Raw genomic sequence first — 22,857 nt, 5'->3', positions numbered from 1 at the left:
CACTGGCCTGGCTGAGGCAGGTGTGGTTCCCAGACCTGACTCTGCGGTCACCTCTTCACCTCCCCTGACAGCAGATCTACTGACCCAAGAATTTGGCACAATAACTCATCTCAGCCTCTCCTTGCTACATCTCAAGGCCTGGCTCCTTGATGGCTCTCAGGCATAGAAAGGGATTGTTCTTTCGAAGTACAAAATGTGCTGTTGATAGTAGGAAACTCTCCACAAGAGAGACTTACCTACAGAAGTGGAATTGTTCTCATTCTTGAGGCATTCAATGAGCATTATTGCCTTGCAAGTCACACCTCAATCATATACTTGAATATCTGTTGAATTTAAAAACCGTGGGCTTATGTCTTAGCTCCATCAAAGTCTACCTGGTCTGCTTTTACAGCCTTCTACCTACCAGATGACAAGTTATCAGTATTCACACACCCCACGACTTCAAGTTTCATTAAGGGTGTGACCAACCTTTTTCCTCACATTAGAGAGCCTACTCCACCTTGGGACCTTAATCTATTTCTCAGTGCATTGAGGAAGCCACACTTTGAGCCTATGAGGAGCTGTTCTCTCCTCCTTCTTCAAAAATGCGTTCCTCGTAACCATCACTTCAGCCAGAAGGGTGTGGGAGTTGGGAGCATGTGTGGCAGATCCACCCCTACGTGATATTTTATTGGGACAAGATGACTCAATGTCCCCACCCTTTCTTGTAGCCCAGTGTCTCTTCAGACTTCCATATCACCCAGGACCACTTGGTTAGAAATTGAATCAGATCCTTGATATCTGCTTGAGAGCTGAAAACACCTGACCCTTTTGTTTAACATCAGGATTCAGGATCCTCTGCCTGAAGTAAGCAGTAGCCCTAGCATCCCCTACTGTCTGTACCAGCTCTGGAAGCACTATCACTTGGCATTCAGGAACCGGAAATTGATTTTAAAAGAGCCCTTTTAATGTTAACAATATGTCAAAGTATCCTTTATAGTAAATATGGCTGTAGCTGATACTGGGACTGTTGCTCACTTAATCATAATTGTCTCCTTTTGATGCTGCGTTTTTTTTTTTTGTTGTTTTTTTTTTGTTCTTGTTGCTTATTTGTTAGATTTCAAAATGTGCCCAACTATATGGAGCATATAGTTTATTTAACAAAGGCCACAATATTTATGCAGCAAGAGAGTCATTTTCGCCCCTAAAACAAGCAAATAACAATACAGCCTGACCACTAGGTATGCATGAGAGAAAGAGAGAGGCGGTGCAGAAGCTCTAAATGTCTGTTAGTGGGTTTACTTTCTCTTATCCCATAGCCTTTCTTCTTAAGGCACTGACTTGAGGATATTAGCAGATCTAGATGAGAGTTCTAAGATTTTGACTCAGCTCTTCATTATGGACTGTTCCATTTCATTATTCAGTCCCCGTACTTGTATAGGAACAGTTATAATTTGTGACTGGTCTGCTTTGGTTCTATTTGCCAAGACCAGCTTTGTGAACTCATGCAAGTCACATTCTCTCTCTTTGTCTCTCATTCCCCTCCCAACCTTTATATGTCTTGCTTATTTTGACTGTGAGTTCTTCAGGTCAGGAATTCTCTCTTACTATGGGTCTGTCTACACTACAGAGGCACAACTGCAGCACTTTAGTGTAGACAACTACACTAAAACCCCTTCCACTAAAAGCCATGGAAGGGCTTTTTTTACCACTAGTCAATCAAGCCCCTTGAGAGGTAGTAGCTAGATGGACAGTAGAATTCTTCTGTCTGTCAGAGGAGGTGTGTGTAAAAAATTTTTCATACCCTTAAGCAAAGTGGCTAGGTCGACCTAAGTTTTAGGTGTAGGCCAGTCCTATGTGTTTGTACAGTGTCTAAAACAGTGAGATATCAGTCTTGCCTGAGGCTCTAGGTGCTACTGTAATATAAATAAGTCTTTGCAGAATGTGCAGATTCTTTTCTCCATTCATTAGGAATGCAGTGTATTCAGTCAGTCACTCATAGGTGAAGGGATTTGGGAGTTAGAGTTTTTTCATGTAAGCAATTGTTGTACTTTTGATTGACACAGAAGTTTTGTGATCCCAAATTGGAGGTGAGGTGGTACATTCAATTGTGAATGGAAGTGGAGGGCCTTATATGTATTTAAAATGTGGTCTAGACATTTGTAACTTATGTTTTAAGAAGCTTATATTGATTAAACAAACAAAGCTTTGACATTGAAGTGCCTAGTAGTCAAAGCACTGGATCTATATAAAAAATCTTTGGTGTACTTTAGGTAAGAATTTGCACATATCTATTTCAGAAATTGTGGGATTTTTTTTTAACATCTCCAGCATTCATTTATTTTTTCATCTTTATTCTTTCACGCTTTTCTGGGTATAGCAAAAATTGTGTTGAGGGAATATTGATGGGATTTGAAAGCTTAAAAAAATGTTAGTTATTTATAACAAATGTTTTATCCCTTACTCTTAAAAGCCTGGTGTCTGTCTGCAACATTTTAATGACTTTCTCCTTTGCTCGCTTTGTCAGCAGTGGGTGGTAGTATGAATTATTTCTTTTTAAGTTTCTCCCTAAATAGCAAACTGTGCCTATGGCTCAACTTCTCCTTCTCCCTTTACTACCTTTCACGGAAATTATTTGCGATTTAGGAAATAGTCTTTTGCAAGCTCTCTCTGCAAGTATAGAGTGAGCCTTTTTCGTGTCTGTTCTGCAGTACTAACTAAGGAGATGTCTATACTGCAAAGAAAAACCCGCAACACAGAGTCTGAGACTGGGTCAATTGACTTGGGCTTGGAGGGTGGGGCCAAAAATACCTGTATAGATTTTCCCACTCTGGCTGGAGCCTGGGTTCTCAAACCCGGTGAGGTGGGGGGATTTCGTATCCCTGACTCCAGCCCAACCAGGAAAGTCTATACTGCTATTTTTTAGCCCCGCAAGCCCAAGTCAATTGGGCCCAGGCTATGAGACATGGTGTCAAGGATTTTTCTTTGCAATGTAGACGTATCTTTAAGTGCTGGCTTGTGCTCTCCCCTGTACAACACTTGGAGTAACTATTATTTATACCAGTTTATCATTTGTTGTCTTACCTTGGCTGCCTCTGGTGAAGAAAACTACAGCTTGTGCTTCCCTAAGTGAACGTTAGTGCTCATGAAAGGTGCTAAGTTAACAGTCCTGGAAACTGAAGTCCTGTGTATTCATCCACTGGGATGCAGCTTCCTCACGCTTCCCTGTTTTAGAGTGATTAGGGAAAAGAGGATAGTTCTTGGATCTCTGCTCTGAGGTTCTGTGTGTAAATTAGGTACTTACTGGAAAACAGTAACCCTGCCTAGCCTTTCACACCTACCTTCTACCTCTGCCCTAAGGATATTTAAGGTGATACCATGCTACTCAGTTACTTTTGACTGCCGTCAGCTACAAGCACTGCCTTGGCAGTGTCCATCCATACCACTGTCTGTTCCTAGAAAATTGCCTCTGGTTTTTCTAGCTAGTGTTGGGATAGTTTAGTCTGAACTTTTGGCATGGCAGGACCTCCCCCCATTTGTGGCTCCTCTGAGCCTTGTCTGCTTTGTTGAAGCTGATGGTATGAGCCTCAGCCATCTGTAACATGAAGACTTTAAGTTATGGCCCATCTGTGGTAGCGCTATGGCCTGAACCAAAGCCCAGTGAAGTAAATGGGGAGGGGAATTTCTGTTGATGCCAATGAGCTTTGGATCAGCACGTTTGGTGCTTGCTCTGTCTCAAGAAAATGCTCAGACTGAGATGCTCTCTGGCTAGCACATCTCTCAAGGGTAGAGAGCCACTCCAATATTTTCTCATTGTTTCCTTGTTCTCTCTTGTTTGTCTGTGTCCATCTGTTGTCTCTTGTCTTATACTTAGATTGTAAACTCTTTAGGGCAGAGATTGTCTCTTTATGTTGAAAAGCACCTAGCATAATGAGGTCTTGGTCCGTGACTAGAGCTCCTGAGGCTACGGTATAACTACTACTAATAATAATTCAAGCTCTGTTGCGTGGACATCAACATGCAGGCTTTATCCCCCAGTGCTGAGCACCTGGGGGAGTCAGCATTAAAGTCTTGATCCTGGTCGGCCAATTCTGGTCCCAATAACTATGCACCTTTGATGCCTAGGGACTTCGCAACATCATCCCATAAAGCAAGCTTTGTTTTCAGAGGGTTGGCTTTGTTCCCCTTGTCTTCACATTGGGAGTTTAAAGAGGACTGCTCTGCCTTCAAGTGTCACGTTTATCTGCTTGTCGAGTCCATGTGAGAGGCCTGTGGAGCCCTGAAGGATTTTGCTCCCCAGAATCTGGATTCTTTCTTTGAGCCAAGAAGTTGCAGCAGCTGAGCCATGAGCTCTGTGAGTCTATCCGGCATGGGCCTGAGTTAGCTTTGACACTCAGAGGTATAAGGAGCTGGAGGAGGCGTAGGAAAAGGGGCGGGTACAGACTTCTAGGTTTATTTGCTTGTTCTACTACAGACTACAGTAAACCAACTGCTGCGTGCGTACTCTCCTTAATATACCTGTGCGCTCTTTCAACATTGAATGTCATGGTAAGCTGAGCTAGAATATCAAAGCAATCAGTCGAACCCACCAGGTTTCATATGGTTTCAAAATTATTTTGAAAGAAAATCAGAAATTGGGCCAGGTTTGCCAAAAGGTGCATATCCTAAAGGCCCATCAGTACTGCAGCCATAACCAATTCAGGGATCTAAAGTTTTTATCAGGTTGTGGAGACACGAGACATCTATACTTTTAACCATATTAAGGCTGAGTCCCCTGACTCAGTTATAGTTTTAAAGGTAGGGGCTTAGTGAATCTTCCAGCCAACCTGGTTTATGTTTACAGTTTATTACAAAATATGGAACCCAGCAAGTTTTTTAAAATTTTGTGTTTCAGTGAGTAACCATTTTAAATCAACTCTTTTCTACTTCAATTAAATCATTGAATTTTACTATAAATTATCATATGACATCTGTCTGTACTGCAGACATTTTTTATTTTAAAAATCTTATGCAGTGAGTATTTTAACTTCTCTCAAAACCAAATAATATAAGTTGCCAAGATGCCAAATATCTTGGCAACTTACAAAATATATGAAAGAAATGTCTTTTTCTATAGGCCTTTGCTAACTAATAAAAAAATTAAATCTAAATTTGTATTTCTATAGCAGACCACAATGTCTCCAAACAAATGACATTTGTGTCCAAGATTTACCAAATACGGATTATGCCAACAATAGTAACTTTGAAAACTGTTTATAGATTCATAGATTCCAAGGCCGGAAGGGACTACTGTGATCATTCTAGTCTGACCTCTTGTATAACATAGGCCCTAGAACTTCCCCAAATAATTCCTAGAGCAGATCTTCTAGAAAAACATCCAATCTTGATATAAAAATTGTCAGTGATGGAGACTGTACCAGGACCCTATTGATAAGTCTCAAGTAATAAAACCTCTGAATTCTTTTGCAAAAAAAGAAATAATTTTGTAACCAGTTCAAGAAATGCCTTCAGCATTGATACAGTTCACTTACAGAACCAGCTGTTTGTTGTGGAATATCAGAAGTACTATTTTGACAGTTCACTCAACTTTCTTATCAGTTGTTAGTGAGTGAGATGTATTGAGGAATGTGCACAGATGTTGCAATATAAGAGCAAGACCAAGCAGATGTGTCCATTTCTGTTTGTGGCAGATAAGGATTCTGAAAATGGCTAGAAGTAGTAAAGCATTCAAGGTAGGGAATTTTGTAAAAACTGATGCTTCTAAGATCAAACCAGACACAACCTTTCTAGAAATTTCAGCAGCAAAGCAGTACATCTCTATGTTATCAGCATCCAAATGATAGTCTAATCTGTCAGTGATTCTTAGAGGAAAGTAAAGAAACATACCAAAGAAAAGGAGCTGGGGAGTCCCACAAACAGTAGGTAATTCAATTTGATATAAATTGTGTCAGCTTGCAGGGAGCATCCTTAATTTAGTTGAGAACTGTCCTGGAAACCTTATGAACTGAAATTCAGAGGCTGTATACTTGAATAAACCAAAAGATGTAAGCAGGACTAGATGTATGGATGCAAATCCATATCCAGCAATCCTTAGAGATTTATGACCAGAAACTGTCAAGTAAGCAGTGTTTTAAAAAAAAAAAAAAAATTGAAATTTAGCTAATACTTTGACATTATAATACTTTGACATTATGTGCTCACTTCTACAAGTGCCTTGCTCTAATTTGTTAGAAAAAGTAAATTTTCACTTGATTAATCTTCTGACTTCCAATCTTTTAAGACTTGGGGACAGATCCTCAACTGGTATAAATCAGCATAGCTCCAATGATGTGAATTAGCATAGCTCTATTAACATCTGCTGAGAATCTGGACCATGATCGTTCGCATATAGGAATCCGAGGTAGATTATTGAATAATAATGCCAAAATAAACCATTCAAGCAATAATTAAAAATTTTCAAACTCCAGTTCCTCCTCTTGTTTCCTACACAGAGACTTTTTCCTGAAAACGGAGGGGAAGAACCCAGTTTTAGTCTTTGATTAGTTAGATTGGTCAAGTGACCAATGCTTTTGCCATTTGTAATGACAAGTGTAATTTTAATTGTTAGATTGATCTTTATTTCAGCTAAGTAGCGCATCCTGGAGGTGTTCAGTTGGCTAGTTTGCCATTTGGATTCTTGATTAATTGTGGAATGAAATGTTCTTTCAGATGCTGCCCAAAGATTACTGCCTTCATATTCATGCACACTAAGTGAGTAACTGTGTTTCAAATTAGATACAGACTTTAGATACAGACTTTGTTTATAGTCCAGAAAGGCTGGAGAGCGTTCTGAATCAATAGTTTTATACAGGAACTTATAGCTTAGCTAGGCACAATTAGGTGTTTAAACCTCATCTGGCACACACTTTGAAGACGCTATTATTTTTGTAGAGCAAAAAAGCAAAATATATTTGATCTATAAAATATTGATCTAAAAAAAAATCAAACTAAATGATCTAGTGTTTGTCATAGTATCAAAGGAGAAGCCAAATAGCAAGCAGGTAATGATTATCTTTTGTGTTGCCTGTGACATTTGTCTAGCAAGTATTTAAAAAACAGACCAAAACAAAAAAAAAAAACCCAATATTTTAGGTGTTTAACCCTTGAGGGGAGTCACCTTTTCTTTGGAAGACCTACTGTTTAAAAATATTATGTTAGTTTTTAGACTTGACCTTTTTAATTGTTCTTCCTCTTTGCTGCTGCTGCTTGTTACTTTCCATTTGAGAATCCATCCTCATGAGTTACAAGTAGAGAGCCCTGTGTGGATACAAAATTTGTATCTGCATCCGATACATGATCTGCAAACATGGTCTGTGGATATAAAGTGGATATCCGCAGATTTGCAGGGCTCTAGTTACAAGCAACACATTTCCTGCATATAAAGTTTATAATGTTTTGTTCCAAAAAGTCAAAAGTATGACAACCTCTAATACAGATGAATAGAATATTCTACCACAGGAGGCGAGAGAATACACAAAGCCTAGCACTTTAAAAGAACAATTTAATATAAACAGTATTTATTGTAAATGTATTATTCAATGTAATGTATAGTTTAGTAACTAACATTCTTAGACTGGAAATATTGATCTACAAAATTTACTTGCTAATATTTAACCATTAAAAAATATCTTTGCTAATGTAAATTCTGTAAGAATTTCATTTTTTTTAAACGTACCCTTTTATTAGTAAGGCTAAATCCTGCTCACTATACTCAGGTAAAATAGTTTCACTGATTTCAGTAGGTTTATTCATGAAAATGATGAATATGACATATCCTGAAGTGATTTATCTATTCTTGTTCATCACATTTATAAAATTTATCTTTATTTTCCTACTGTATACTCTGTATGCCTATCCTGTAAGTTAAAAAACACAAAATATAGAAGGACTGCCTGTCAATGTAATCACCCCAGCTCAAGTGACTCTGCTGATCTCAGATGTGGAACTGTGTAATATGAGGAAAAGAGATCTATCGTCTCTCACAGAAATAATGGTTTTCTGGCTTAGTACTTGGAAGAATTCTCCAAACATTGCTTTCCATTAGGGTTACTTGATTTTATTGTTCCCACTTTGTTTCCCATTTTATTTGGAAGTGCCAAGATAAAGACATTTTTCTCCTCATAGAAACATCTGATCATAAGGTGTGTGTTTGATGTGACAGCAGCTATCAGTAAAGAAGAGAACACGATATAACTGCAAACATTTGAAGCAGGTGTAACAGAGTAATGGGATAAAAGTCAGATGAATAGCAGGGAAAAAAAACTTTGCAGTGGGAGGGAGCTGTGAGGTTAGAAAATTGGGGGAAGCTCTATCACTTGAAATGTTCTAAAACTGGAGAAAGTACTACAAAATGTACTTAAGGGAATAATCGTGCACTTCTTGGGACATGGACTTAAGACTTGAGATGTTTTCTTTGTAAAAATATTCTAACACTTTAGATTGGGATTATGTTTCAGTCTAATATTTAGAAGTTATGTTACGTGTATTATGTTGGACTTCGCTTTTTTTAAAGCATTTCTAATAAAAGCAGACATGTTTGCACTAGTAAACGTGACTTGTTCTCCTCTTAGATTCTAACATTTGAGACTAAGAATCCAACAGAACTAGCTGAGCGATTGCGTTCTGTATGTGGAAACCAGAGCAACGCCTATGCCCGTCTGCTTGAATACCGTTTAAATGCTTTGCGTGGACTCTGGAATGCCCAGCGCCAGCTAGCCTTGGAAGAACAACACGAACGGGAAAATTCTGGGGATGAAGAAACATTGGCCTTGCTCAAGCGTCAGGGTTTGTTACAGCAACCTGAGCAAGCACCATTTACTTCACGGATGGGACTTCTATTGGTCTTTCCTCTCATTCAGTCTCAAAGCAGAACAGACCCTTCTCTCTGTAACATAACTGCTGAGGTACTATTGAATTGCCTTCGAGATTGCCAGCCTTTGAGTTTGACTAAGGAACCAGCTGACTGTCTTAATGGAATTGAATCTTTGCTCTGCTCCTGGTTGGAGGAAACATCTGCCTCAGGCCAACAGATTCCATATAAACAAAAAGAGAATGCTGCTGCCGCCCTTGTTGCCTTGGCCTGTGCAAGGTAAGAAGAGTCTATATTAGACAGATGTCATGGTTGATGATGGTAGCATGTGTTTGTGCTAAAGAATGGCAGAAATTATAATGTGGTTATGCTGTGGAAAAGCTTTTCATTTTACACTAGCTAGTAGTCTCTTCATATTAAAAATTGGCTGGAAAAGGTGAAACCAATATGCAAGATATAAATGCTTAGCTCATGTGGAAGAGGAAAGATTTAGGCTAGGACTGACTCTTGTGCATGTGGTTTCCTTTACTGTGTTGAACCCATCTGTAAGGATGGTTGACACAGGATACTAAACATTCTCTTCATTCTCTTTCTTTTAATAAATGGGGAAACGTTTGTCTGACGTCTCCCTGTGCTCTGTGACCCTGGACCTGCAGCTTATTTTTCCTCAAGGGCTTATATGGAGGTCGATGTACTTCAGTCCGTCATCTGCTGCAGGAGGTCTTTTTCATTCAATTGCCACTTTACATAGAGAAGCCCTCAGAGGAAGTAGATTGTGCTAATTCAGTTTGTCTTGGACAAAAAATGGTGTAGGCTAAGACTTTCAAAATTAACCATTTGTTGATTGATTGATTTTTGTTTGTGTCCTACTTCACTTTAAAGGCTCCTGATTTTTAGAGGACTGGTGTTTAGCACTTTCTGAAAATCATGACCCTCTAATGTACACCAAATCTCTGGAATACTGTTTCCCATTCTGGTGTCTGCAATTCAAAAAGGATGCGATAAATTGGAGAGGTTTCAGAGAAGAGCTACGAGAGTGATTTAAGAGATTGGAAAACGTGTCTTTTATAGTGATAGACTCCAGAAGCTCAATCTGTTTTGCTTAACCAAGAGAAAGTTTGGGGGTGGGGAGGAAGAGATTTTGTTCCAGTCTAGAAGTACCTATATGGGGGAACAAAACTTTGAGAATGGGTTCTTCAGTCTAGCAGACAAAGTTATAGCAAGATCAAGTGCTGGGAGTTGAAGCTAGACAAATTCAGACTAGAAATAAAGCACAACTATTTAACAGTTAGTGTTATTAACCATTGGAACACCTTACCAAGGGTTGTGGTGGATTCTACATCAGTGGCAATTTTAAAATCAATATTGAATCTTTTTCTAAAAGATCTGCTGTAGTTGAAACACAAATCAATTCAGGGAATTCCTATGCAGGGTTATACATGAGGTCAGAGTAGATGACCACAGTAGTATCTTCAGGGTTTATAATCTATTAAATGCATTAAGTAAAATGTATGTGACAAATAACATTTGTTTTGTGCACCAGTTGGGGGACAATGGTTGCTATCTGGCATGTCTAAGTTATTATCAAAAGGCATGGATAATGTCTTTGTGAATTTAAATGGTTAAAGGAACCAAAATTAACTAAAGGCATTGAATTGAAGATCATCTTCTTAGCTTGTCTTTACAAAATTATCTACATAATGCTACCTACAGTGTTATAGTATTTTGAGTTTTGTGTTTACCTACAAAAGCCATGCACTCCTCCATGCATTGGGCACCATTTATAAAGAAAGAAGCCTTTGAAAGAAAACTACTATTGATAATCCTTTTTCAATCCTGGATGCTTCATTTTCCGAAGGATACAAAAGCAATGGGATGAATATTGTTTTAAAAAACTGATTAAAATTCTTGGGGGGAAATTGAAATTGAGCATTTCAAAGATGGGATGTCAAAGGACTGTCAACCATTAGAGGCTTTTTCCAGGGCGTAGCACTACTAAAGTTTGTACAAAACTAATGTACTGGTAATCTGCTTTCTTAGTTTCTATATGCACCTGCAAGTTAAACATTTTGTAGAAGCTCCGAAGGAGCCCCTTCAGTTGGGGAAGAACCCATTATAAGAAACATTTTGGTGGTGGCTTAAACAATTAAGAGATTTCTACCGGTCAACTTCTCTGACAAACACTTGCAAATGTATACCCCAAGTTCTATTTCCTAGGCTTGGGATTTTTAAATTCCTTTTAAGGATAATCAATTGCGGAAAGCACTTGACTATCCCTTTGAAGCCTTCATTTGCAACACTTATAAACTAAATATAGTCCTTCAAGCTGCATAGATGTCATTATTTTTCTGAAATGATGAATAAAAAGAATCTAAGATGCTCTAAAGGTGATTACCAGTTGCCCTCCCTTGTATATTGTTTATGGAGCTGCCTGTGGCAGCTGATGCCCAAAATAAGAAGTGGGTTCAGGGCTGGCAGTTAGATAACATCCTTCCCTCTGCCCCCTCTTTGTTTGTGTTACCCCAAAGTTGGGTGGAAATAATCCAGAAGAAGGATGCAAACAGGAAAAGATGTTGGCTTGTTGAGAGAGAAAACGTCCTTGAGGTTTTACAAAAAGTTGTCATTGGACATTGTCTTAAATATATGTTGTCCTTTGTTGCCTTGCATACAAATTAGTGTATTTTCCATGAACAAAGACTTCTAACTCTTATTTTAATTATTTTCCTAGGGGATCACTGAAAACTTTTGTTCACACAGTACATCTATTACAGAAACAGACAGACCTGGGATCCCTGCCTGTGGCTGATGTATTATATAGGTTGGTAATAACTTTTCTAATTGTAGTTCTTTTGCATCAACCTTGAAAATGTGTAAATATTAAAGATAAAAGATTAGTCGCAAAATGTGATCCACTGACAAATCCAAGACTTTATAGTTACTAAAATGAAAATTTGGAAGCCCTAGGAAAAATCCGGTTAATTGAGGAAGGATAATGATAAAAGGCTAATTCTCAATATGTGTTAATTTAAAAAAAATTAAATTCCTAAAGTTCCCTTAAAATGGCTTAATTATGAACTGTAACATAGAGATAAGAAATTTCCCATTTGAAAAATATCTTTAATCTTAATTTTCAAGCTGGTTAATTGTTGCTTTTATCGTTACTCTGAAAACATTTTCTTTATGTATCTTACTCTGTACTCTTTTTGGTTTAAAGGTTGCTGCTTCTGGAAGGTGGGCCTGGATCTCCCTCCTGTTTGCTTGGGGGAAAACACATGGTATCTTGGGGATTTGAAGATATGTTACCTGCACCTGATGCCAACAGTGGCTCCAGCTCTGAAAACAAAGGTGAAGAGTTTGTTTTATGACTATACTAAAATCACTTAAGAGGATCAGATTTTTTTTGCATTGATTGTACAGAGTATTTTTTCCCCCTGTATCTAAAGCTTTAGAATTTGAGAAGTTCTTTTTCTTTTTGTTGGAAAGAGTATAAAAGCAGTCATGAGGCATAACAAAGAGCACACATGGGGCCATGTTTTTCAGAAGATAGCGTACTTGGGCATCTGTAGGAACATGCAGGCACTTGTTATATCTGCAAAACCCCACATTTGCGCAAGAAGATTGCTATGTAGGGACCCAGTTTTCCAATTTGCACATTCAAAAACAGACTAATGTGCATGGACTTAATTTTACAGGCAGCTTGTTATTACTGGGTCATCTTTGTACTAGTACACAATCTTTGTAGTACACAATTGTGTAAACTTGATGGAGATGGGTACATGAGTGAATAGAGCTTCCTTTGGTTGCGCTTTTTTTTTTTTTTTTTTTTTTGAGTAGGGGATTGACTGGAAGAAACGAGTCCACTTGTATTAAAATTAATAAAGTTTTAGCTGGCTAAAGGAAAGTTTTAAATCTCCATATTGATGTAGTACAATGGATTGTATCACTTGCTATTGGCTTCAATGCATGGGTACAACTCAGTTTACTGGTAAGGACTGAATGTCATTTTTATCATGGCTAGTGATCTGGGGTGTACGTTGGATTCTATCAAGCAATATGCATAGGAGAACTCATTGATTTCAATGGGAATTTTGCACAAAGATTAAATTGAGAATAGTTTTTATAATGAAACTTTTGTTTTTTTTTGTCTAATGCATTATTGTCATGTTAAGCATCCATTAGTGGGAAGACACTTAACTTTAGGACTGCCAGTGTTTCTGTCCTTTCTCTTCCTTACCCATCCTCCTCTGCTCTGACTTCTCTTTCTGTGCCTCTCCTGTTCTTCACTCTGTATTTCCCTGCCTGCAGCAATTCCCAATTCTCACCACTTCCCTAATTCTATTGCTACAAAGGTAAGCAATGAAATAGTTATTGTTGGTGTTGAAGTGTCATCAGACTTGAGTTGACATCTCAGTGAGATCACTGGAGATGAAAGGAATTCACACCTCTGAGTCATTGTGTCAGCTTGCCTACAGACTCAGGAAGACAAATGTATTGGTTTACACTCTATGCATATTTGGAAGCTTATGTTTGCAACCATGAGAGCTAGGAAGTTACTTGTTCTGAAAAAAAATGAAAGCTTAGATTCTGTGATCTGAGTATGTAATGTGAACTACCACTACCAAAATACCTTAAGTGGGCTGGTTATTTGACATTCCTGCATTAATATTCTATCTTGGGTGCCATACATCTATCATTGCAGCCAGATTTTTCCATTTCCCCCCCACCCATCTTTTTTTGCTTGCTTGTTAGTTTTCTACTTCTGATGTATATGAGTTACAAGATTTGGTAGAGATCTCATCCTCCTTGATCAAAGATCTTTCTCTCAACTAACAAAGATCTGAGAAACAAATGGCTAGATGTACGAGCAATGCTGAGATCCACCAGCATTTACTGGCACCAACAATTATATCTTCAATGCACTGGGTTAGATTTTTTTTCACACAGTTACACACAGTATGTTAAGGTTACAGTGGTGGTCTTGAGCAGAAAAGCTTGCCATATTCATAAACCTTGGGTGTTATCTCCCCTTCCAGTATGCTGATGTGTGAGCAACAGTAGCCTCTTCTTGATGCCCTAGGAACAAGAGTTAAATCCTTCTATTCTTTTATAGCAAAACAAAAGAAAATGGTCTTCTGTGTTCCATTACAACCTTTTGAAAGTATTTAATTGAAAATTATGTTTAAAATGTATTGTACGGAATAATTTTAGATTCTGGTAGTGAAGGTAAAGCATTTTCATCTGAACTGAGTCCTGTTGATCATGTCCTATTAAATGCAGCATTCTAACTTGCACCATAGTCCGACTTGAATAGTGTGCAGCCAAAAATGTTCAGGGGCTCTCTGATTAGGTCCTGAACTCTGAATCAGAACATATGAGGAATTTAAGATTAGAACTTAAACTCTGAGCCATATTGCATAACAGATAAGAAAGCAATACAGAAATAGGGAACTTCTCAAATGTATATCATCCATATCTGAGAAAACAGTTTGTTACCTGATGCCATTTTGCATATTTGAATGAGCAGCTGGGTGCATGTTACACTGTTCTCATTCAAGTTGCTTGGAAGCACTTCACATTTTTTGTGTAATTTATTTCATATTTTAATATATGTACATTAGCAATGTGGGTAAATTGTAAATATACAGTTCTGCATGACTGGATACAGGAATGGTAGAGTGCCTACTAAAATGGGGCATTGGTCCTTGATTGGTCATCATAGAAGTGACTGTAATACAAATAGTAATTTATATATAAATATAAACTTCTGACCAGAGAAGAAGAGGAGCTCTCATTGGTTTTCAGTCACTGTCCTAACAGCAGCAGCGACATGATCATTGTAGCTTTGCTGTTCATAAAAGGTCTCCACTCAATGCTTCCTTCCTATTTCAGATGCAGACTTAGGGCGCTGTCTTGCAGCAGATGGACTTTATCTTTATACAACTAATTCAGTAGGCAGAGGAATAAGCAAATTAGGATCTGGATTACACGGTACTTTACGGTAAGCCACAGTATTGTGATATTTCTGCCTTTGCAGATCTATTATCCTATCTAGATAAATCTTTGTTGTCAGAGGACCTGATATGTATATGAAACATCTAATATTTTTTTCACTAAATCATTTTTCAGTGATTCAGATTTAGTGATTTGATTTCCCCCCTTCTTATATTGAAAATTACTGCCATTAAATATCTTCCTCGTCTAACATGACCCATATTTTGAGATGTTTTCCTTTATAGACTATTGTAGGCATAAATTTATTCTTCCCTGGGAGCAGTTGATAGTGGCAAGTGGGACAGCCTCTGTACCTAGGGAACGAGACTGTCACTGAGGGACACCAGGAAGCTTCCCCCCACATTGGAATCTCTGATATTCATTGGCCAGATGGAGCAAGGGCAGCTGATTGACCAGCATTCGCCAGCTCCCAGGATTTAACCTGAGTCAGGGGCCATGTGGAGCTCTTTTGACTCTGTTCCACCCTGAGCTAGGCATGGGAATCTGGCCTGACTGGTAAGGCGAGACTAGCCAGTCATCCGTTTGGGGGGTCAGGAAGGAATTTTTTCTCCCATGAGCCAATTGGCAGAGGACCAAGGAATTTTTCACCTTTCTTCACAGCACCTTTAAGCCACAGTAGGCTGAGTAAGAATACGCTTAGTGCCTAAATGAGGTACTTGGTTGAGTTATGAATTCATTGCAACTTACGGCTCTTCTCCAGTGCAGTTGAAAGGATAAAATTAATGGTTCCCAGAGGTAAAAAACCTGGTATTTTGTTGGTGGCCTTGGGCTCATGGGAGAGGGTGAGTCCCTCGTGGGTCGAGGTCCTGTTCCTTCTGTACCCTCCGTCCCCCTCATGGAGGGGTGGGTGGTTGGACTCGGAACGAGCTGAGCCCTGAGGAGAGCTTACCCCAAGTTACTGTTTGGATGGTGGGGTTTACAGGGCTCCTACATTGGAACCAATGAAATGCCTGGTATAGGAGAGTATTGATGATGGATGGGTAGTGCCACTTTCTTGTGTTTTAAGTTTAATAAAAGCCGTGGCCTGCTGCTTAAAATCCATCCATCTCATTTCACCACCATGTCCACAACAAACCTTGGTAGTTAGGAATTTATATCACCTATGTTACAAATTTCAGCCCTGTGCAATTCACACTACAAATTATTAGCACCAAGATTGTTCTATCTCTTCATTCTTTCCTTGCTTATGATTCTTGAATCTTCAGAGTCTTCACATGCTTAAAACCAGTGTTACTACGTTAAATAGGAACATGGATTTGTAGCTAGGTTCAAACAAAACTCAAGAAATGTTTGAAAAGGTGCAGCATATTTAAAGGTTGTAATGTCCTGCTTTTTCCCCAGAGGCTTTGTATACTGTCGTAACGAGGAGTTGGAGACTGGATGGGTTGCTTTTGGCAATGGCAAACTTCTTCATCGGCCTGTCTCTTTTGATAATAAGCCTCACTCCCTTTTCCAGGTCATTGACCAGAATACCCTTCAGGTAAAAAAAAAAATACCAAAACCCTCATGCCTTTATTTCATAATCATAATATAGTAAGGAAATGTTCTTAAATTGTCAAAAATAATAATACTGATGTACTTTCAGCAAAATTTCTAATTCAAATTTAATTAGTTCTCTTGTGCTGGGAGTTTGCTTTTTCCCTCCATGAAACATCTTCTGCAGATTCTCACTGGTAGAGTTGCATGTCATGCCTCACAAACCATCTTACAAGTTACATTGTGTTACAGTGTTTGTGCGCACACATCACAAATTAATAGTATTTTAAAACAAAGCAAACTGATATTTATCTTTAAACCAAATAGATATAGAGCCTACCTATCCCCGATGCCTCCATTTTTCTTAAGTACAAGAATGGTTGGCACCTTCACTTCTCGCTATAATTGTGCTTTCAGACGAGCAACTATCCCTCCTGACAATGTTTTTCCATTGTGGTTTAAAGAAGTTTCACTGAAGAATAAGGAGTAAGGCTGTTTGTCTGTTTCCAGCCATATACAATATGTTTCCTCAAATTAAGTGTTTGGATTCCTCATTAAATGAGTTTCCTTCCAGAATTTTGAGCAGACATTTCAGTGAAGTAGGATAAAGCAGAGAACTATATTAATATTTACATTTTGCTAATGGTACTATGTACATTTTTCAGCAATTTGAAACCATGATCTTTTGTCTATTTTTAGATGGATAACTGTGTCTTGCTAGCATGGAATTTGTTAGTACGTAATACATCTATTTGGCGAACTATATTCTCCCTCAAATCATAGCAAATTATAACTAGATAAGTGAGCCTAATGAGCCTTGCTCTAGAATAACTAAAAACACACACTTTTTAAATTAATAGTCTGAAGAACAGCTTCAAAATGTGAACTGGACTCTCCTTCTTTCTTGCTTTCCTACTGATCTCTAGGTATGTCACATACTCCCCATGCCAGTAAATCACTTCCCAGTTGGCAGTACTATGACCACAGTACATCTTTCTTCAGATGGTACCTATTTCTACTGGATCTGGTCTCCTGCAAGCCTGAATGAAAAAACACCAAAGGGACACTCTGTCTTTATGGATATTTTTGAACTTATAGTAAGTGTATTTTCAATTAAATTAGCAATTTGTTTGTTTATTTGTAGCAGACTTAGTTTAGTGACATGAATAACACTTTTTAAAATAGTAACATTTAATAAAGTTACTGGACATGTTAATTGTTCATTTGAGCGCTAGTACATAACTTCAGGAATACAGTCAAAACAAAGGACATTCCAATATTGCAGTCTTGCTTATAACATGTGGTGTTAGTGTGAAATATATTATAGCATCATTATTACTCTAAGTGCCATGTACTAAGTGGAGACTGCTTACTCTGTATTATTGTTTTAAAACGCAATAAGATCGTTTTAATAGAAGTTGTCTATATAAGGCTAAAAAAGTGCACTTTATCAGTCAAGTCTACATTTTGTACTGATTTTTTTAAATTATTTATTTACATTTTGGATCTATACATGACAACAGTTTGGATTCCTTTCCTCTCAACAGCTCCTATACATCCTTGGTTGATACTCCTGAGGTGCAGAAGAAATGTTAAAAATGTAACACTCAGGTTTAAAGCTTGCACATAATTGCTGATATTTATTTAAATGGCACAGTCTCCAGCAGTTTAAACAACTTCAGTTCTATAGAAGCTGAAACCACATCAATTTATTAACTTTTTTGGCATTGGTACAACCCTTAGTATTGTCAGTACCAATAGATTTGTGCAGTGGTATATTGGAAACAGTATAAATGGTAGAATTGATGAGCAAAAATCAGAAAGGTAAGACTGAAAGGCACCTCAGTAGGTCATCTAGTCCAGTCCCCTGCACTTAGGCAGGACTTAGAATTATCTAGATATGATACAGCTGTGGGCGACAGTGCAGGTTCTGACTCCGTAACTTGCGGCAGACTCCCACTGTACTGACCCCCTGAACTACTATTCTCCAATTTGCATGGAATCTTGGGAATGAGTTGAGGACTTAAAAATAAATATAATTTGGCAAACATATAAAGGGGAAGGGTCTTCCCGTTCTTAAGGTAAGAGATTCTCCAATTCATTTCCTTTGTATATTACCAGAAAAAATGAGTTTCAGTTTCCGAATGACCTCCAGTTGGGTCCCTCCAGAATGTGAGCACTCTGGGCGGGTGGTTCTGGCCTTGGTGCTCTGTTAGAAACGTGCAGGGGAAGCACTTTAGAAAAAGCTTTCACTCATTCCTGTAGAGAACTCAGCCACTGTCTGACTTTTTGTGGCATTATTAGTTAAAATACTCAATTTATTAAATGTCTGATCTACACTAAATATTTTTACCAGCATAGCTATGTTGATTAGGGGTGTGCTTTTTAAAAAAAAAAAAGACAGAGCTGTATCTGTGCTTATGCTAATGTAACTTATATCTGTTCTCCGAATACCAGTATATTAGTATAACTATACTGGTAAAATCTTCTTGGGTTAGACACGGCCTAGAACTTTCCCAGAACTGCATTATGTAGGGAAAATCTTCCATCCAATTTTTCAGCTAATGTGTGACTTAGACTTTTACAAAACTTACTCAGAAAATAAAAATAATTTTTAGTATATTATATTTGTTATAGTTAAAAAATCATCTAAATACTGGGTTTTATATAATGTTAACTTCAACTTTATTTCTGGAAATTTATTTATGGCAACTGGACTATTACTGCTGTATTTTCCAAAGTAAGAAATGTCTAAAGATGATCAGTCATGATATGATTTTGGCCATGATATAATAATCTGTATTTCTAGGTATTTCAATCATACCAATCACCCTGGAATCAGACTTCCTTGCATACATCTGGATCTGGTTTTTGCTTCTCTTCTCATTTTGCGAGCACGGAGGAATAAAATCCTCAATATCTTAGGGACTTAAATATCTAAAGATCTTTTTTTTTTTTCATTTGCATAGGTAGAAAATGATATATGTATAGCAAATCCTCTACAGGAGCGCATTATACTAATGAGAAAAGAGGGAGAATCTGCAAAAAGTATAAATGAGATGCTTCTGAGTAGGCTTTCAAGGTACAGAGCTTCCCCATCAGCAACACTGGCTGCTTTAACTGGCTCTACAATTTCCAATACATTGAAAGAGGACCAAGCAGGTCAGAAGAGTTCTCTTCTCCTTTACTATAATTTTTCACTTTTGTTTGGAGTGATGCATATTTACAAAATTATTTCTCTAACTGTAGAATTTGAAAATCCTACATACCTGTACATATAGTGTCTTTAAATGTAGGCTCTTTAAACTGCCATCAATATACATTACTGTTACGAATTTCTTAGAATTTATTAAAATTCTTTAAAGTTGTGTGAATTTCTTGTAAAGATGATTGCTTTTGGAATACTTCATGCAAATACATACTTCAGTGCAAGTGCTTAACATTCAAAGTTCTAATAGCAAAATAACAGTTCATATTCATGTAAAATACACTGCTGCAAGGAAAAAAATTGATCATGCAAAAACTGTAGCTGTCGTAAACACAGCGCCCTTTTGTTGCTAGTTTACGGCTCAATTGTGCCACCCTTACTCTGATTGATAGTCCCATTGAAAGCTATAGGACTATTTCAAGAGTTACTCCTGGAGGAATCCTGCACTACTGCATGTTCGCATAATTAACGAGCTGTGCATATTAATTTTTTGTACAGAAAAAAGCTTCTGCCAAAATGTTGCTGCAGTTCTGTCTTTTGCTTACCAGAGGGTACTGTGGCAATAGAACACAGCAGCAGCTCCCAGCTAGTGAGGGAAGAGAAAGAGCCTGCCTTCTTTGCAGCGCCTGTCAGGCCAGGCCAGGTCAGGAGACAGGGGCTATGGGAAGACAGACATTGTGGGGGGGGGTCAGAAAGGGGGTCATAAGGGCTAGTGGGGGAGGACAGACAGGCCAGGGGCTGAATGGGAGTGGAGGCACAGGGCCTTGGCGGGAGGGAGGTGCGGGGCTACATAGGGACAGGAGGTGGCTGAGTGGGGGCACAGAGACACATGGGGAGGGAGTGCAGAGGTAAATAGGGACGGGAGTGGCTGGGTGGGGGTACAGAGACCCATGGGGACGGGGGAGGTGGTACAGGGACTCATAGGGACAGGGGAGTGGCTGGGTGGGGGCACAGAGACGCATGGGGACAGGGGGAGGGGTGCAGGACCACATGGGGATGGGGGGAGTGGGTGTCTGAGTGGGGGTGGAGGGACACATGGGAGTGCAGGAACACAGGAACAGGAGCAGATGTGTCTGACTGAATGGGAGAGGCTAGGTGTCAGCCAGGGTCTGCATGGGGTATGCTCCCTAACAATACCTCCCCGCCCCTCCTCCCCAAAAACCTCTTCCATACTTTTCCCACCCAGACCCAACAACCCTCCAAGTTCACACCCAGGCTCCTTCCCAGCAATTTACTTCCATCTCCCTCAGCTCCTCTGTTACCCCTGACTTTCCCAAGTCTTTGCACTGCTTCTGAGGGGTGCTGGAAATATGGTTCTGTATTGTAGTTTAAATGAATTACTTAGAGTTCTGTATTAATATGCCTAGTAAGGAATCTATTTGTCAAAAAACATTTACTGAATCTTTTTTGTTGTCTGTATTGTTACAGACAAACTTGCTGAAAGGTATTTTGAAATAAATGACCAAAAATAATTGAAACTGGTGTGATTACATTGTGTTATTTTGACAAGTAAAATATGCAGAATTTTGAAATATTGTGTGCAGAATTTTTTATTTTTTGTTGCAAATTTTTTAATTTTTTGGTGCAGAATTCCCCCAGGAGTAAAGAGTAAGGTATCACTCAGTATTTGTCACTGGCATAAGATATTAAGAATATGATATTCTCAGTAGACGTAGGAATTGTAGAAAAGTAGGGTAAAAATCAAATTAATTTGTAGTGCAGATTGATCTTGAATTATTTTTACAGGCCATCTGGATCCCTCTGTCTCAATGTTATTATAAACTCCTTTAATTGGACTAAAAAGAAAAATTCGTCAGCCATAACTTATAGAGCTTTCCTAGATTTTGGTGAAATTTATTTCACTGAAGATCTCATAATACTTTGATTTTAGTCAGGTAGCTCCTATCTTCTATTTAATTCTACATTTCCAAAAGATCCATAGGAAAACTGAATGTCCAAGAATAAAACTAATGGTTAGACTATGGGACTGGTGTGTCAGACAAAACTGACTTGATTACCTTCCCAGAAAATTAATTTTATTGTCAACTCCATGGTTAAGTGATTATTTGTTGTTGTTGTTTTTGTCCTTAAAGGACCAAGATATCATCTTTGATATGGGGATGGGGAGATACAGCCTGTGAAGGGATTTGAGGAGAAGCAGAAGGTGGTTGGAGTGGCAACCAAGAGGAATTTAGCAGATGTATTCTGAATTGATTTGAGGAGGATCATATGATTTTCATGGAGACCAAAGATGACATTGGAGTAGTCATGTGTAAGATTATCAGGATTTAGGCCAGAGTTTTGGTAGGGGGTATAGAAAGGAAAGTTTAGATTCTGGAGATAATGTAAAAAGAAAGCTGACAGGATTTCATGATAGATTTGATCTGGGGAGAAAATGAAGGAAGAGTAAAAATAACCCCAGGATTGTGAGCCTGTGTCGGGAGGGAGGGGTGGGAGTAATGGAATTGCCAATGAGATGAAGATAGGAGGAAAATGAGAGGCTAGATGCATAAGTGATTTCATAAGGATTTTAAAATGTCGTTCGTAGTACATTGAGGCAATACTTAGAGGCCTTAAAAATCTTCCAAGAAATCCAAAGGATCTTTTCCTTCAGAAGATGTTTCACTGTTAGGCTATAAATAAAGGCTTACAGGGAACCATTGACAAGCATAACAATAGCATGGTGAATTATTTTCTTCTGGCATTATTAATCCTTACTATGAATAGGATACTTCAGAAAATCCTAAATCAATTTCCAGTAAGTGTCCCAAGCTCTCAAAATGAACTTTAACATTTCTGTTGGCAGTAGAAATTGTTAATCATATTCTTAGTTTTTTATGCCAGTGACTGTGTGTGTTGTGAAATTTCATTATACGTGTGTAGACTCGTATTGAGGTGAGGGATACTCCAGTGGTGATACACCATATTGTTTGGGACATCAATAAACAAGTGGTCCAATTCCCATTCAAAGCACTCATCGAGTACTCTTTTCACACTGGAGCACTGTTGGAATTGCTTTTTGGGCACTATTCTGCAGTACCTCTTCATTATTGATGAAATAGCAAATATGTGTGACATAGTTATTGGTATTCTGATTAATTGTTTGTATATTACAGTATTACTGTTCTTTATGACCTTATTGAAACTACTATATTAGTTTCACTTTATTCAAACACCCTGTCTAAACTATTGTACTGATCACTTTCTTTGCATTCTGAGGATTTTTTTAAAGTTCCTTTTCAGGACAAACTTTCTACGTGTATGTCTTGAATAGTTCTCTTCCTTTTTTCAAATATGCATTAAACAACCTGGAACCCTGGGTTTACTGACTAAT

The 22,857-nt window shown here is 38.3% G+C and overlaps 1 protein-coding gene across 5 annotated transcripts in view; it reads left to right on the top strand.

Annotated features, from left to right (window-relative positions):
• The window catches only part of HECTD4 (HECT domain E3 ubiquitin protein ligase 4), a 107,767-nt gene that overhangs the window by 11,785 nt on the left and 73,125 nt on the right, over positions 1–22,857 (top strand). For all 5 annotated transcript variants that reach the window (XM_054006906.1, XM_054006904.1, XM_054006905.1 and 2 more), the window contains exons 2-8: positions 8,589–9,106; positions 11,556–11,645; positions 12,042–12,172; positions 14,717–14,825; positions 16,181–16,319; positions 17,242–17,412; positions 19,285–19,477. In XM_054006906.1, coding sequence (XP_053862881.1) covers positions 8,589–9,106; positions 11,556–11,645; positions 12,042–12,172; positions 14,717–14,825; positions 16,181–16,319; positions 17,242–17,412; positions 19,285–19,477 — 1,351 coding nt within the window. The remainder of the gene's footprint in view (positions 1–8,588; positions 9,107–11,555; positions 11,646–12,041; positions 12,173–14,716; positions 14,826–16,180; positions 16,320–17,241; positions 17,413–19,284; positions 19,478–22,857) is intronic.

Source organism: Malaclemys terrapin, chromosome 16, assembly GCF_027887155.1.
Source record: "Malaclemys terrapin pileata isolate rMalTer1 chromosome 16, rMalTer1.hap1, whole genome shotgun sequence".
NCBI classification, from domain to species: Eukaryota; Metazoa; Chordata; order Testudines; family Emydidae; genus Malaclemys; species Malaclemys terrapin.
The sequence above is the reverse complement of the archived record's forward strand: the minus strand, read 5'-3'. Positions and strand labels throughout refer to the sequence as shown.